The sequence below is a fragment of the Salvelinus fontinalis genome, chromosome 40, assembly GCF_029448725.1.
Source record: "Salvelinus fontinalis isolate EN_2023a chromosome 40, ASM2944872v1, whole genome shotgun sequence".
Taxonomy (NCBI): domain Eukaryota; kingdom Metazoa; phylum Chordata; class Actinopteri; order Salmoniformes; family Salmonidae; genus Salvelinus; species Salvelinus fontinalis.
Window position 1 is genome coordinate 6,601,650 of NC_074704.1, and position 16,473 is coordinate 6,618,122.

The 16,473-nt window shown below is 49.4% G+C and overlaps 1 protein-coding gene across 1 annotated transcript in view; it reads left to right on the plus strand.

Moving 5' to 3' along the window:
* LOC129839218 (GTPase IMAP family member 8-like) overlaps positions 1-16,473 on the plus strand; it is a 117,379-nt gene that overhangs the window by 60,585 nt on the left and 40,321 nt on the right. The window contains 2 exon segments of the mRNA XM_055906523.1: positions 3,202-3,831; positions 13,638-13,662. Coding sequence (XP_055762498.1) covers positions 3,202-3,831; positions 13,638-13,662 — 655 coding nt within the window.

A 16,473-nucleotide genomic window follows, 5' to 3' on the forward strand; every position in this document is an offset into this window, starting at 1 on the left:
GTCCTCTTGACCTTTAGTCCTCTGCGTTGTGCATTTATCTTAAAATATTATTTAAAAAATCAATAATTTCTTCTCTGTTTCCAGTTTCTGTAACGGCAGCCTTCCCTCTCTTCACTAGAAGAGAGAGTGTAGCAGGGATCGGACCAACACGCAGCGTAGCCAGTGCTCAACATGTTTAATAAAACGAAAACAGTGAACACTTACAACGAACAAAATAACAAAATGTGGCAAACTGAAACAGTCCTATCTGGTGCAGAACACAAACACAGAGACAGGAAACAACCACCCACAATCCCCAACACAAAACAAGCCACCTATATATGATTCTCAATCAGGGACAACGATTGACAGCTGCCTCTGATTGAGAACCATATTAGGCTGAACACAGAAACAGACGAACTAGACACACAACATAGAATTCCCACCCAGCTCACGTCCTGACCAACACTAAACAAGCATAAAACACATAAGAACTCTGGTCAGGACGTTACAGTACCCCCCTCCTGAGGTGCGGACTCCGAACGCACCCCTAAAACTCAAGAGGAGGGTCTGGGTGGGCATCTGTTCGTGGTGGCGGCTCCGGCGCAGGACGAGGACACCACTCCACCATTGTCTTTGTCCCCCTCCTTAGCGTCCTTTGAGTGGCGGCCCTCGCCCCCGACCCTGGTCTAGGAACATTCAAAAAGGTCCCCCCTAGATAGAGGAGACAGCTCAGGACAGAGAGGTAGCTCAGGACAGAGAGGTAGCTCAGGACAGAGAGGTAGCTCAGGACAGAGGGGCAACTCCGGACTGAAAGGCAGCTCCGGACAGAGAGGCAGCTCTGGACTGAAGGGCAGCTCCGGACTAATGGCAGCTCCGGGCTGAGGGGCAGCTCATGACTGGAGGGCAGCTCATGACTGAAAGGCAGCTCATGACTGGAGGGCAGCTCATGACTGGAGGGCAGCTCATGACTGGAGGGCAGCTCATGACTGGAAGGCAGCTCATGGCTGGAGGGCGGCTCATGACTGGAGGGCGGCTCCTGACTGGCTGGCGGCTCTGGCGGCTCCTGACTGGCTGGCGGCTCTGGCGGCTCCTGACTGGCTTGCGGCTCTGGCGGCTCCTGACTGGCTGGCGGCTCTGGCGGCTCCTGACTGGCTGGCGGCTCTGGCAGCTCCTGACTGGCTGGCGGCTCTGGCGGCTCCTGACTGACGGCTCTAGCGGCTCCTGACTGACTGACGGCTCGGGACAGACGGGCGGCTCTAATGGCTCGGGGCAGACGGGCGGCTCTGACGGCTCGGGGCAGACGGGCGGCTCTGACGGCTCGGGGCAGATGGGCGGCTCTGACGGCTCGGGGCAGATGGGCGGCTCAGATGGCGCTAGGCAGACGGATGGCTCAGATGGTGCTGGGCAGACGGATGGCTCAGATGTCGCTGGGCAGACGGATGGCTCAGATGGCGCTGGGCAGACGGATGGCTCAGATGGTGCTGGGCAGACGGATGGCTCAGAGGGCGCTGGGCAGACGGATGGCTCAGAAGGCGCTGGGCAGACGGATGGCTCAGACGGCGCTGGGCAGGCAGGCAGCTCAGACGGCGCTGGGCAGGCAGGCCGCTCAGACGGCGCTGGGCAGAATGATGGCTCAGACGGCGCTGGGCAGGCAGGCAGCTCAGACGGCGCTGGGCAGGCAAGCAGTGCAGGCGGCGTTGAGCAGACGAGCAGTGCAGGCGGCGTTGGGCAGACGGCCGACTCTGACCTGCTGAGGCACACAGTAGGCCTGGTGTGTGGTGCCGGAACTGGTGGTATCGGACTGGAGACACGCACCTCAAGGCTAGTGCGGGGAGCAGGAACAGGGCACACTGGACTCTCGAGGCGCACTATAGGCCTGGTGCGTGGTACCGGAACTGGAGGCACTGGGCTGGAGACACGCACCACAGGGAGAGTGCGGGAGGAGGAACAGGGCTCTGGAGACGCACAGGAGGCTTGGTGCGTGGTGCCGGAACTGGAGGTACTGGGCTGGAGACACGCACCACAGGGAGAGTGCGTGGAGGAGGAACAGGGCTCTGGAGACGCACTGGAAGCCTGGTGCGTGGTGTAGGCACTGGTGGTACTGGGCTGAGGGCACGCAACTCAAGGCGAGTGCAGGGTGCTGGAACTGGAGGCCTGGTACGTGGCGCCGGCACCGGAGAGCTGGTGCATGGGGCTTCCACAGGAGAGCTGGTGCGCTGAGCTGGCACAGGACGTGCAGGGCTAGGGGGGCGCACAGGAGGCCTGGTGCGTGGTGCTGGCACAGTCTTCACCAGACGGCTAGCACGCACCTCAGGACGAGTATGGAGAGCTGACTCAGGTGACATCAAATCCCCGACACGCACCGTCAGGCGGATGCCGTGCCTCATGCACCAAACCAGCAAATCCCTCATTTTTCTCTCCTCCAATTTCCCCATTAGATCCTTCACAGTCTCTGCTTCGCTCACCTCCAATACCGCCCTCACCGGCTCTGGTTCCATCCTTGGCTCCTTACGGTAAGCAGGGGGAGTTGGCTCAAGTCTCCTACTTGACCCAGCTACACTCCCTTTTAGCCCCCCCCCCAAGAAATTTTTGGGTGAGCCTCTCAGGCTTCCAGCCGCTCTGCCGTGCTAGCGCCTCATAATGCCGCCTCTCCGCTTTTGCGGCCTCCAGCTCCGCTTTGGGGCGGCGACACTCCTCTGGCTCTGCCCAGGGTCCTTTACCGTCCAGAATTTCCTCCCAAGTCCATTCCTCCTGGTACCGCTGCTGCCACTGCTGCCCGTTGCTACGCTGCTTGGTCCGAGATTGGTGGGTGGTTCTGTAACGGCAGCCTTCCCTCTCTTCACTAGAAGAGAGAGTGTAGCAGGGATCGGACCAACACGCAGCGTAGCCAGTGCTCAACATGTTTAATAAAACGAAAACAGTGAACACTTACAACGAACAAAATAACAAAATGTGGCAAACCGAAACAGTCCTATCTGGTGCAGAACACAAACACAGAGACAGGAAACAACCACCCACAATCCCCAACACAAAACAAGCCACCTATATATGATTCTCAATCAGGGACAACGATTGACAGCTGCCTCTGATTGAGAACCATATTAGGCTGGACACAGAAACAGACAAACTAGACACACAACATAGAATTCCCACCCAGCTCACGTCCTGACCAACACTAAACAAGCAAAACACATAAGAACTCTGGTCAGGACGTTACAGTTTCAGGGCAGGCCTCTAACCTGAGGATAGTTCTGGTGGGGAAGACTGGAGCAGGGAAGAGTGCAACAGGAAACACCATCCTGGGGAGAGGTGCCTTTAAAGAAGAGGCCTCCTTTGTGTCTGTAACTGAAAAGTGTGAGAAACAGAGTGGAGAGGTGGATGGGAGGATGATTGATGTCATCGACACCCCGGGGCTCTATGACACAACAATGTCTGAAGAAGAGATGAAAAGTGAAATAGAAAAGGCCATCTACATGTCAGTCCCAGGACCCCATGTGTTCCTGCTGGTGATCAGACTGGGGAGGTTCACAGAGGAGGAGAGGAACACTGTGAAGTGGATCCAGGAGAACTTTGGAGAAGAAACCTCAAAGTACACCATCGTTCTGTTCACTGGTAAAGATCAGTTGAAGGGGAAAACAGTTGAGGAGTGTCTGAATCCTTGTGTTGCACTTCAGGAACTGATCAAAAGTTGTTTGGGAAGGTACCATTGTCTCAATAATGATCAGAGGGATGACCGTCTTCAGGTCAAAGAGCTGCTGAGGAAGATAGAAGAGATGGTGGAGATGAATGAAGGAGAGCACTACACCAATGAGATGTACCAGGAGGTTCAGAGGAAATTAAGAGAGGAGGAGGAGAGAAAGAAACAGGAGATGGAGGAAGAGAAGAGGAGACGGGAGGAGGAGACATAGAAGCAAGAAAGGAGGAGACAGGAGGAAGAAAAGAGGAGACGGGAGGATGAAAATACGAAGAACGCTTTCATTTCAGTAGTAGTTGGGACGACATTACTTGCTGCTGCTAAACTAGCAGGCGTCGTGGTAGCAGGACCAATTCTGTTTGCTGGAGTTATAGGTGGTTTAGTATTTTGGACGATAAATTTAACTGATGAATAATGTAAACTGTTGTTGATAAAAGAAAATCAGATCAAACTTTTTGCTACTGTAACTGGGTAGTTCTACCAATTTGGTGCCTTTTGAGAAGTGTAACTTGGTAAAAATAAAACTTTATATTTCACCTAATTTTAACATTCAAAGTGCCTATTAATTGCCAGTAACCGGGTTGACCGTAACAGGGTTGACCATAACAGGGCTGACCGTAACATGGTTGACCATAACAGGGTTGACCGTAACATGGTTGACCATAACAGGGCTGACCATAACAGGGCTGACCATAACAGGGTTGACAATATCATCTTAAATCAGCCATAAATCCCTTTGAGACAGGGGGAATGGATGCATAGTGTGTGCAATTGAATTAAAGCTTCACACATTTATTTTGTATTATCTAATTAGCATAAGAATACAAAACCTGTTTAAGCTATAGATATCTGTTTCTCAACACACGTCATCCTCAGAGGAAGGTGGCATATGTGGTTTGTACAATTTTTCAAATTTTTCATGAGTTTGCCAATCAACTTGTTCTTAACAAATCTAAATCATTGTTTAGTGATTCTGTAACAATATGGACCTAACAAAATTCAGCCGAAAACACCTAATTCTTCTCATAGTAATTTGATAAATAGGACATTTATTTGAATCTAGGTTTCTCTGGAGACATAATGACAAGTTATCCACCAGAGGGTGGAGGCGGACCTGTATCAGTGATTTAGACCAGATAGATAGATCATCTGCAGAGATATACTTCCCCATGTACTCACCTCAGATTGTACTTTTCTATACCATGTATCATATGACTGTGTACAAAACAACTCTAAGAAGTATTTAATACCTGAACTCTAAGAAGTATTTAGTGAATCCAGGTTTCTTCTTTCTACATACCACCAGAGGGTGGAGGGGGACCTGTATCAGTGATTTAGACCAGATAGACAGATTATCTGCAGAGATGAAACACCGTATGTACTCACCTATGGTTATAAGTAGTTATAACTAGGGATGACCATGTATAACATCTAAATGACATTATATATATGCTTAGTTGCAGTCAGAACAGCTCATAACAGTCTGTCAGTGGTATGAATACTCAGTAGAACTGTAAAACAGAGACCAGCTATCCTCTGAATGTACACATAGTGCGGTATTGGGGTGTATTCTCCCCCCAAAAATGTATTCTATGGGAAATGTTATATAAATACCAGAATTCCGATAATATCCTCTCCCTCTATCCTCCCTCCCTGGTCTGTGTTCTGGTCTGTGTTTTTCACATTTGAGAGATAGAGTGAGCGAGAGAGAGAAATTTGCTTTGCCATCGTGCCGACATCAAAATAACCTTTCAAGTCTGAAGTCAGGAGGACTTTGAGTTAGTATCAGCCAGACTTGTTGCTGGGTTACAGGGTAAAATAGTAATTCAACCAGTTTGGAAAAGAGAAAACAGAATGTTCTGCTTCATTGTTTTCTACAGTTTCTCTTTCCCTGTTTGGAAACATGCAGAACTAGTTCATCATCGTTCCATTGGATAATAATGGACATGTGGTAAAAGATAAGACAGGTATCTAAAGAGACATCGGCACATGTAGGATGAGTCACAAATGGAAACCTATTCCCTTTATAGTGCACTACTTTCTACCAGGACCCTAGTGCACTTTAAAGGGAATAGGGTGCTATTTGGGAAGAAACCCACATGTACCTCCACAATACAAACATCCTTCTTAAAGGCAAGAGAGTGAAGCATTTAGCATACAGTGCCTTGCAAAGTATTCACCCTGTCACGCCCTGGCCTTAGTTATCTTTGTTTTCTTTATTATTTTAGTTAGGTCAGGGTGTGACATGGGGGATGTATGTGTTTTGTATTGTCTAGGGGTTTTGTATGTTTATGGGGCAGTGTCTTGTCTAGGTGTATGTATGTCTATGGTTGCCTAGATTGGTTCTCAATTAGAGACAGCTGTCTATCGTTGTCTCTGATTGGGAACCATATTTAGGCAGCCATATTCATTAGGTAGTTTGTGGGTGATTGTCTATATGTAAGTTTCCTGTGTCTGCACTTATTGTAATTATAGCTTCACGTCCGTGTGTTGTTTTTGTATAGTTTGTTTAAGTGTTCTTCGTCTTCGTTATAATAAATAGAAGATGTATTGTTATCACGCTGCGCCTTGGTCCTCTCTTCATCCAACATACAACGATCGTGACAGAATCACCCCCTTGGCGTGTTTCCTATTTTGTTGCATTACAACCTGTAATTTAAATAGATTTTTATTTGGATTTCATGTATGGACATACACAAAAAAGTCCAAATTGGTGAAGTGAAATGAAAAAAATTACTTGTTTCAAAAAATAAAAAAAATGAAAAGTGGTGTGTGCATATGTATTCACCCCCTTTACTATGAAGCCCCTAAATAAGATCTGTTGCAACTAATTACCTTCAGAAGTCACAGAATTAGTTAAAGAAAGTCTACTTGTGTGCAATCTAAGTGTCACATGATCTGTCACATGATTTCAGTATACATACACCTGTTCTGAAAGGCATTAGATTCTGCAACACCACCAAGCAAGCGGCACCATGAAGACCAAAGAGCTCTCCAAACAGGTCAAGGACAAAGTTGTAGAGAGGTACAGATGAGGGTTGGGTTATAAAAAAATATCCGAAACTTTAAACATCCCACGGAGCACCATTAAATCCATTATTAAAAAATTGTAAGAATATGGCACCACAAAAAACCTGCCAAGAGAGGGCCGCCCACCAAAACTCATGGACCAGGCAAGGAGGGCATTAATCAGAGAGACAACAAAGAGACCAAAGATAACCCTGAAAGAGCTGCAAAGGTCCACAGCGAAGATTGGAGTATCTGTACACTCCACAGAGCTGGGCTTTACGGAAGAGTGGCCAGAAAAGAGCCATTGCTTAAAGAAATAAGTATAACAAGTTTGGTGTAAGAAAGAAAACAAGTTTGGTGATCGCCAAAAGGCATGTGGGAGACTCTCCAAACATATGGAAAAAGGTACCCCGGTCAGATGATTCTAAAATTGAGCTTTTTGGGCATCAAGGAAAACGCTATGTCTGGCGCAAACCCAACACCTCTCATCACCCGAAGAATACCATCCCCACAGTGAAACATGGTGGTGGCAGCATCATGCTATGAATTTTAGGATGCCATTAAGTAGCATAAAAAAATATTTTTTTGAAATTATTTGTAAAAACATATAGAATTTTGCCTTTACTACTAAAGCCAATAGAAACACATTGAAAAACACAGTTATAAATGGCCAACAATACAGTCCAAAAACAAAATAATAAGAAATAAGGTTTTGAAGTGTCTAAATCTTACAGTAGAATATACAGTATATTAAAGCCCAGGAAATATATAGATAGATATAGATATTTTGTACACATATTTAACCCCATCTTTTTGGGTCCAAACCACTTGTATTATTATTATTTTTTAATTTGTCATTGTGCCCTCGAGCAAGGCAATTAACCTCAATGGTTCCAGGGATGTTGTTAATAATGGCTGACCCTGTCTAAAGACCCCAGCTCTCTGTGGGTGTTGGGATATGCAAGAAACACATGTCCAACTCACACATGTACAAGTGTGAAATAGGACAAATAAAAACAGCTACTGTAGTCACCATGCTAGTGAGCCTGACCTGAAATAACCCCTGCACATCTCATGACTGTCTTTAATCATGGCAGTTGTCTACAGTTTCTCTTTCCCTGTTTGGAAACATGCTGAACTAGTTCATCATCGTTCCATTGGATAATAATGGACATGTGGTAAAAGATAAGATATTAATCTAAAGAGACATCGCCATATGTAGGTTGAGTCACAAATGGCACCCTATTCCCTTAATAGTGCACTTGTCACGCCCTGGCCTTAGTATTCTTTGTTTTCTTAATTATTTTAGTTAGGTCAGGGTGTGACATGGGGAATGTATGTGTTTTTGTAGTGTCTAGGGTGGTTGTAAGGTTTAGGGGGTTTATTATAGTAGTTGGGTTTATGTTTACTATAGTAGTCTAGCTGTGTCTATGGTTGAGTGTAGGTATCTAGGAAAGTCTATGGTTGCCTGAATTGAGTCTCAATTAGAGACAGCTGGTTATTGTTGTCTCTGATTGGGAGCCATATTTAAGGCAACCATAGGCTTTAGCTGTTTGTGGGGAATTGTCTAGGTCGAAATGTTTTGTGTCAGCACTGATTTTTGTATAGCTTCACGGTCGTCTGTTCTGTTTGTTGTTTTGGTTTTTCCCTTCTTTAAAATAAAAGAAGATGTACTTTCCACGCGCTGCGCCTTGGTCCTCTCTCAGTCCCGTTGACGATCGTGACAGAATTCCCCACCACTTATGCGGGATCAAGCAGCGTGAAAAGCGGCAACAGGAGCAGCGCAAGGAGGAATGGAAATGGGAGCGTAATATGGACTACACTACGTGGGAGGAGATCGACAGGTGGGCGATCGACCCAGGGCGAGTGCCGGAGCCAGCCTGGGATTCTCTGGCGCAGTGTGAGGAGGGATTCCGGCGAATGGAGGCAGCACGACGACGCGGTAGGAAGCCTGTGAGTCAGCCCAAAAAAATTATTGGGGGGGGGCTTAGAGGTAGTGGGCCGAGGGCAGGTAATAGACCTGCGCCCACTTCCCAGGCTTACCGTGGAGAGCGAGAGTACGGGCAGACACCGTGTTACGCAGTAGAGCGCACGGTGTCTCCTGTACGTGTGCATAGCCCGGTGCGGGTTATTCCACCTCCCCGCACTGGTAGGGCTAGATTGGGCATTGAGCCAGGTGCCATGAAGCCGGCTCAACGCGTCTGGTCTCCAGTGCGTCTCCTCGGGCCGGCTTACATGGCACCAGCCTTATGCATGGTGTCCCCGGTTCGCCTACATAGCCCGGTGCGGGTTATTCCACCTCCCCGCACTGGTCGGGCGACGCAGGCTCGGTGCTCAAGGGAGCCAGTACGCCTGCACGGTCCGGTTTTTCCGGCGCCACCTCCCCGCCCCAGTCCAGTTCCACCAGTGCCTAAACCACGCACCAGGCTTCCAGTGTGTCTCCAGAGCCCTGTTCCTCCTCCACGCACTCGTCCAATGGTGCGTGTCTCCAGCCCATTACCACCAGTGCCTACGCCACGCACCAAGCCTCCTGTGCGTCTCCAGAGTCCTGTGCATCCTGTTGCTGCTCCCCGCACTAGCCTTGAAGTGCGTGTCCCCAGCCCGGTACCACCAGTGCCGGCACCACGCACTAGGCCTAATGTGCGTATCCAGGGTCCAGTATGCCCTGTTCCTTCTCCCCGCACTAGCCTGAAGGTGCGTGTCCTTAGCCCGGTGCCTCCAGTTCCGGCACCACGCAGCAGGTCTACAGTGCGCCTTATCCGGCCAGAGCCATCCGTCTCCCCAGCGCCATCTGAGCCATCCGTCTCCCTAGCGCCATCTGAGCCATCCGTCTCCCCAGCGCCATCTGAGCCATCCGTCTCCCCAGCGCCATCTGAGCCATCCGTCTCCCCAGCGCCATCTGAGCCATCCGTCTCCCCAGCGCCATCTGAGCCATCCGTCTGCCCAGTGCCGTTAGAGCCGCCCGTCTGTCCCGAGCCGTCAGAGCCGATCGTCAGTCAGGAGCCGCTAGAGCCATTCGTCAGTCAGGATCTGCCAGAGCCGCCAACCAGACAGGATCTGCCAGAGCCGCCAACCAGACAGGATCTGCCAGAGCCGCCAACCAGACAGGATCTGCCAGAGCCGCCAACCAGACAGGATCTGCCAGAGCCGCCAACCAGACAGGATCTGCCAGAGCCGCCAGCCAGCCATGAGCGTCCAGAGCCGTCAGCCAGCCATGAGCGTCCAGAGCCGTCAGCCAGCCATGAGCGTCCAGAGCCGTCAGCCAGCCATGAGCGCCCAGAGCCGTCAGCCAGCCATGAGCGCCCAGAGCCGTCAGCCAGCCATGAGCGTCCAGAGCCGTCAGCCAGCCATGAGCATCCAGAGCCGTCAGCCAGCCATGAGCGTCCAGAGCCGTCAGCCAGCCATGAGCGTCCAGATCCGTCAGCCAGCCATGAGCAGCCAGATCCGTCAGCCAGCCATGAGCAGCCAGATCCGTCAGCCAGCCATGAGCAGCCAGATCCGTCAGCCAGCCATGAGCAGCCAGATCCGTCAGCCAGCCATGAGCAGCCAGATCCGTCAGCCAGCCATGAGCCGTACAGCCAGGATCCGCCAGAGCCGTCCAGCCAGGATCCGTTCCTCATTCCGGAGCTGCCCCATAGCCTGGTGCTGCCCCTTCTCCTGGTGCTGCCCCTTATCCTGGTGCTGCCCCTTATCCTGGTGCTGCCCCTTATCCTGGTGCTGTCCCTGATCCTGGTGCTGTCCCTGATCCTGGTGCTGTCCCTTATCCTGGTACTGCCCCTTAGTCCGGTGCTGCCCTTCAGTCCGGTGCTGCCTTTCAGTCCGGAGCTGCCGTACCTCAGTCCGGAGCTGCCCCTTATCCTGGGGCTGCCCCTTATCCTGGTGCTGCCCCTTATCCTGGTACTTATCCTGGTGATGTCCCTTAGTCCGGTACTGCCCCTTAGTCCGGTGCTGCCCCTTAGTCCGGTGCTGCCTCTTAGTCCGGTGCTGCCCCTTATTCCAGTGGGGTTAAGAAAGCGGGTAGTGACTATGGTGGGGTGGGGACCACGACCAGTGCCGGAGCCGCCGCCGTGGACGGACGCCCACCCAGACCCTCCCCTAGACTATGTGCTGGTGCGCCCGGAGTTCGCACCTTAAGGGGGGGGTTATGTCACGCCCTGGCCTTAGTATTCTTTGTTTTCTTAATTATTTTAGTTAGGTCAGGGTGTGACATGGGGAATGTATGTGTTTTTGTAGTGTCTAGGGTGGTTGTAAGGTTTAGGTGGTTTATTATAGTAGTTGGGTTTATGTTTACTATAGTAGTCTAGCTGTGTCTATGGTTGAGTGTAGGTATCTAGGAAAGTCTATGGTTGCCTGAATTGGGTCTCAATTAGAGACAGCTGGTTATTGTTGTCTCTGATTGGGAGCCATATTTAAGAGTTTTGTATAGCTTCACGGTCGTCTGTTCTGTTTGTTGTTTTGGTTTTTTCCTTCTTTAAAATAAAAGAAGATGTACTTTCCACGCGCTGCGCCTTGGTCCTCTCTCAGTCCCGTTGACGATCGTGACAGCACTACTTTCTACCAGAAGCCTAGTGCACTATAAAGGGAATAGGGTGCTGTTTGGGTAGAAGAAGAAACCCATATCTACCTCCCACAACACAAACATCGTTTTGAAATGCAAGAGAGTGAAGCCTTTAGCACAAGTCAACTTCACCTGGGTATCTGTGAGGCAGACACGAGAGCTGAAGGAGGCCGGCTTATCATCCGTGTCATTGCCAAACATACTGACCTTTCAGTAACCTTCACATATGAACATTCTATCATTAATGAGCTTGAAGAGAGAGGATTTGATCCTGATTCAATAACCCTCATCGCTACCCTTAAATCACAAGTGTTATGCAAATATTACAACTATCAACTTTTTTTAGTTCAACAGATCACGTTGGCGTCCGGTTGCTAAGTAAATGTTTTGTAAGCTAAACTGACTGGTACACAGGTAAATAGAATCCAGGTACACAACTGACTGGCAGACAGGTAAATATAATCCAGGTACACAGCTGACTGGTAGACAGGTAAATATAATCCAGGTACACAGCCTACATTCACCCACTCTACTGGAAATGCATCTCCTGAGGAGAAGGACTGTGAGTCTAGAGGGAGTGTTTCCATCAACACCAGATACAGTGTTTAGTCTACTTCAGGTCACACCGGGAAGAGACAATGCTGTGTCTCTACCCTGTTCAACTTGTATATGGTCTAGTTGTTATCTACAATGCTGTGCCTTATCAGTAGTTTGATCAAATGTGACCTTTCTGCTAGTTACTTCTTATCTCTACTTTCATGGTCTCTCTAAGCTGACATATGGAATTGTTTTAAGACGTCATACTATGGATCAATAAGCTATTTAGAATTTTAGGATGCCTTTAAGTCACCTAAAAAAATATAAAACAATTATTTGAGAAAATATTGAATTTGGCCTTTACTACTAAAGCCTAAAGAAAAGCATTGAATAACACATTCATAAATGGCCCAAAATATAGTCCAAAAATGTATCATAAGAAACATTGTTTTGAAGTGTCTGTCCTATATCTTACAGTAGGATATACAATATAATAAAGCTCAGGAAAAATATAAATACATATTTTGTACACATATTTATCCCCTTCTTTTTGGGTAGGCACCAAACTACCTTCATACTTGCATTCATTTTTTATTTTTTTTACATGTGTCATTGTGCCCTCGAGCAAGGCACTTATCCTCAATGGCTCCAGGGATGTTGTTAACAATGTCTGACCCTGTCTGAAGACCTCAGCTCTCTGTGGGTGTTGAGATATGCAAGAAACACATGTTCAATGAATACCAGGCCTGGATACCAGGCCAGTAATGAAGATGGAGGAGACTGAAACGAAAACATGCTTAAAGAACTTTGCTTCCTCTTCCAAATGATAGTTTGGTGAGTCATGGGTGACTCATTTGTAACAAGTTTCAGTAAATTATTTTTGGTAGCATTTCTATGTTGAAGATTAAAACATAATTTGGTGCATTTCCCCCCAAATTCCATCCAGTTCGCTTTATTTTTTATAATATATTACACTTGATCTTTCTTGAATAAGTTCCGCCATTTCTTTTCCCCCTCCCTCCCTCTAATGTATTCTGTGCCTCTATGGTTTATTGCTATCTGTACTCTTAGTCCCTCTAATTCCTTTGTTAATAGGATTTATTTTGACCTTGCTTTTGTTTTATAGAGGAGTACTGAATTGCATGGCATCTAAAGGCACATTTAAAAGTGTCCCATATAATAAGGGGATCTGCTTTACGTATGTTTGTCACGTTCCTGACCTATTTATGTTAGTTTTGTGTGTTAGTTGGTCAGGACGTGAGGTTGGGTGGGCATTCTATGTTTTCTGTTTCTATGTTGGTTCATGGGTTGCCTGGTATGGCTCTTAATTAGAGGCAGGTGTTTGGCGTTCCTCTAATTAAGAGTCATATTTAGGTAGGTGTTTTCACAGTGTTCGTTGTGGGTGGTTGTCTCCTGTGTCTGTGTCTATGTTTGCACCATACGGGACTGTATACGGTTTGTTCATTTCATGTAGTCTGTTCCTGTTCATTTCGTTCTTCACGTTGTATGTAAGTTCGTCGTTCAGGTCTGTCTACTTTCGTTTTGTTATTTTGTTAGTTTATAGTGAAGTTCGTGTTTTCGTCTTGTCTTTAATAAATCATTATGTCTTCACAATCCGCTGCGCCTTGGTTCCCTCAATACTCCTCCTTTTCGGTTGAAGAGGAGGAGGACTACCATTACAGAACCACCCACCAATCCAGAGCCAAGCAGCGGTGTAAACGGAGTAAGGGACAGCGCAAGAAGGAGGAATGGACTTGGGACGATGTATTGGACGGTAAAGGTTGCTACACATGGGAGGAGATCCTGGCTGGAAGGGATCGCCTCCCATGGGAACAGGTGGAGGCACTGAGGAGAGCAGAGGCTACTGGAGTGAAGAACCGGAGTTATGAGGGGACGCGTCTTGCACGGAAGCCCGAAAAGCCCGTGAGTAATTCCCAAAAATTTCTTGGGGGGGGGCTAAGGGGTTGTGGGCCAAGGGCAGGTAGGAGACCTGCGCCCACTTCCCAGGCTAACCGTGGAGAGCGGGAGTACGGGCAGACACCGTGTTACGCAGTAGAGCGCACGGTGTCTCCTGTACGTGTGCATAGCCCAGTGCGGGTTATTCCACCTCCCCGCACTGGTAGGGCTAGATTGGGCATTGAGCCAGGTGTCATGAGGCCGGCTCAACGCGTCTGGTCTCCAGTGCGTCTCCTCGGGCCGGCATACATGGCACCTGCCTTACGCATGGTTTCCCCGGTTCGCCTGCATAGCCCAGTGCGGGCTATTCCACCTCGCCGCACTGGCAGGGCGACCGGGAGCATTCAACCAGGTAAGGTTGGGCAGGCTCAATGCTCAAGAGAGCCAGTACGCCTGCACGGTCCGGTATTTCCGGCGCCACCTCCCCGCCCCAGCCTAGTACCTACAGTGCCTACATTACGCACTAGGCTACCAGTGCATTTCCAGAGCCCTGTTCCTCCTCCACGCACTCTCCCTGTAGTGCGTGCATCTAGCCCGGTGCCTCCAGTTCCGGCCCCACGCACTAAGCTACCAGTGCGTCTCCAGAGCCCTGTACACACTATATATTCTCCCCCTACTAATCCTGATGTGCTTGTCCTCAGCCCGGCGTCACCAGTGCCGGTACCACGCATCAGGGGTAGAGTAGGCTTTGAGGATACAGTGTGCCCTGTCCCTGCTCCCCGCACTAGTAGGAAGGTGCTTATCATTAGCACGGTGCCTCCAGTTCCGGCACCACGCACCAGGTCTACAGTGCGCCATATCCGGCCAGAGCCATCCGTCTCACCAGCGCCATCTGAGCCATCCGTCTCCCCAGCGCCATCTGAGCCATCCGTCTCCCCAGCGCCATCTGAGCCATCCGTCTCCCCAGCGCCGTCTGAGCCATCCGTCTGCCAGGAGCCTGCAAAGCCGCCCGTCTGCCATGAGCCTGCAAAGCCGCCCGTCTGCCATGAGCCTACAGAGCCGTCAGCCAGACAGGAGCCGCTAGAGCCATCAGCCAGACAGGATCTGCCAGAGCCGTCAGCCAGACAGGATCTGCCAGAGCCGCCAATCAGACAGGATCTGCCAGAGCCGCCAACCAGACAGGATCTGCCAGAGCCGCCAACCAGACAGGATCTGCCAGAGCCGCCAGCGAGCCATGAGCAGCCAGAGCCGTCAGAGAGCCATGAGCAACCAGAGCCGTCAGAGAGCCATGAGCAGCCAGAGCCGTCAGAGAGCCATGAGCAGCCAGAGCCGTCAGAGCGCCATGAGCGTCGAGAGCCGTCAGCCTGCCATGAGCGTCGAGAGCCGTCAGCCTGCCATGAGCGTCGAGAGCCGTCAGCCTGCCATGAGCGTCGAGAGCCGTCAGCCTGCCATGAGCGTCGAGAGCCGTCAGCCTGCCATGAGCGTCGAGAGCCGTCAGCCAGCCATGAGCGTCGAGATTCGTCAGTCAGCCATGAGCTGCCCTTCAGCCTGAAAAGGCTAAATACCCAGAACTGCCCATCAGTCCAGAGCTGTCTCTCTGTCCGGAGCTGCCTTTCAGTCCGGAGTTGCCCCTCTATCCTGATCTCCCTCTCTATCTTCATCTACCTCTATATTCTTATCTATCCCTCTATCTTGATTTATCTCTCTGTCCCGGTGTTATCCTTATTAGGTATATTATTAAGAGAATTGTGTGGGGGAGAAAAGAGGGTGGACATTCTTGGAGGGAGGAAGTTAGGATGGATTATGGTGGGGTGGGAACCGCGCCCGGAGCCTGAGCCACCACCGTGGTTAGATGCCCACCCAGACCCTCCCCTAGACTTTGTGCTGGTGCGTCCGGAGTTCGCACCTTGTGGGGGGGGGTACTGTCACGTTCCTGACCTATTTATGTTAGTTTTGTGTGTTAGTTGGTCAGGACGTGAGGTTGGGTGGGCATTCTATGTTTTCTGTTTCTATGTTGGTTTATGGGTTGCCTGGTATGGCTCTTAATTAGAGGCAGGTGTTTGGCGTTCCTCTAATTAAGAGTCATATTTAGGTAGGTGTTTTCACAGTGTTCGTTGTGGGTGGTTGTCTCCTGTGTCTGTGTCTATGTTTGCACCATACGGGACTGTATACGGTTTGTTCATTTCATGTAGTCTGTTCCTGTTCATTTCGTTCTTCACGTTGTATGTAAGTTCGTCGTTCAGGTCTGTCTACTTTCGTTTTGTTATTTTGTTAGTTTATAGTGAAGTTCGTGTTTTCGTCTTGTCTTTAATAAATCATTATGTCTTCACAATCCGCTGCGCCTTGGTTCCCTCAATACTCCTCCTTTTCGGTTGAAGAGGAGGAGGACTACCATTACAATGTTATGTCAGAAAAAGTCAGCCATCTGTCCTGGTAAAAAACGAATTGTCATCCAATAGGCTTTGATTACATTTCCAATATCCTTGCCCACGTGGTAATTCTGTAAGAGTAATATTTATGCCAATTATTTGATGTTCCGACAGCATTCTGTCTCATATCAACACTTAACTTTTGGTGCCAGAGAGAATGACATAAGTAGTCAAGATGACTAGCTTGATTGAGCCTCCACCATGTATATCTCACTGTTACGCACGCCTCTGAGAAGAGGGAACGCAACTCCCTGCTACAACTCAACTCTCTGAAGTGCAAGAGGTATGGACTGTAGGTGCGAGTAAGGATGACACAAAAGCAGAATTTACCGTTTACTAGAATTTATTTTCTTACACGGTAATATGGG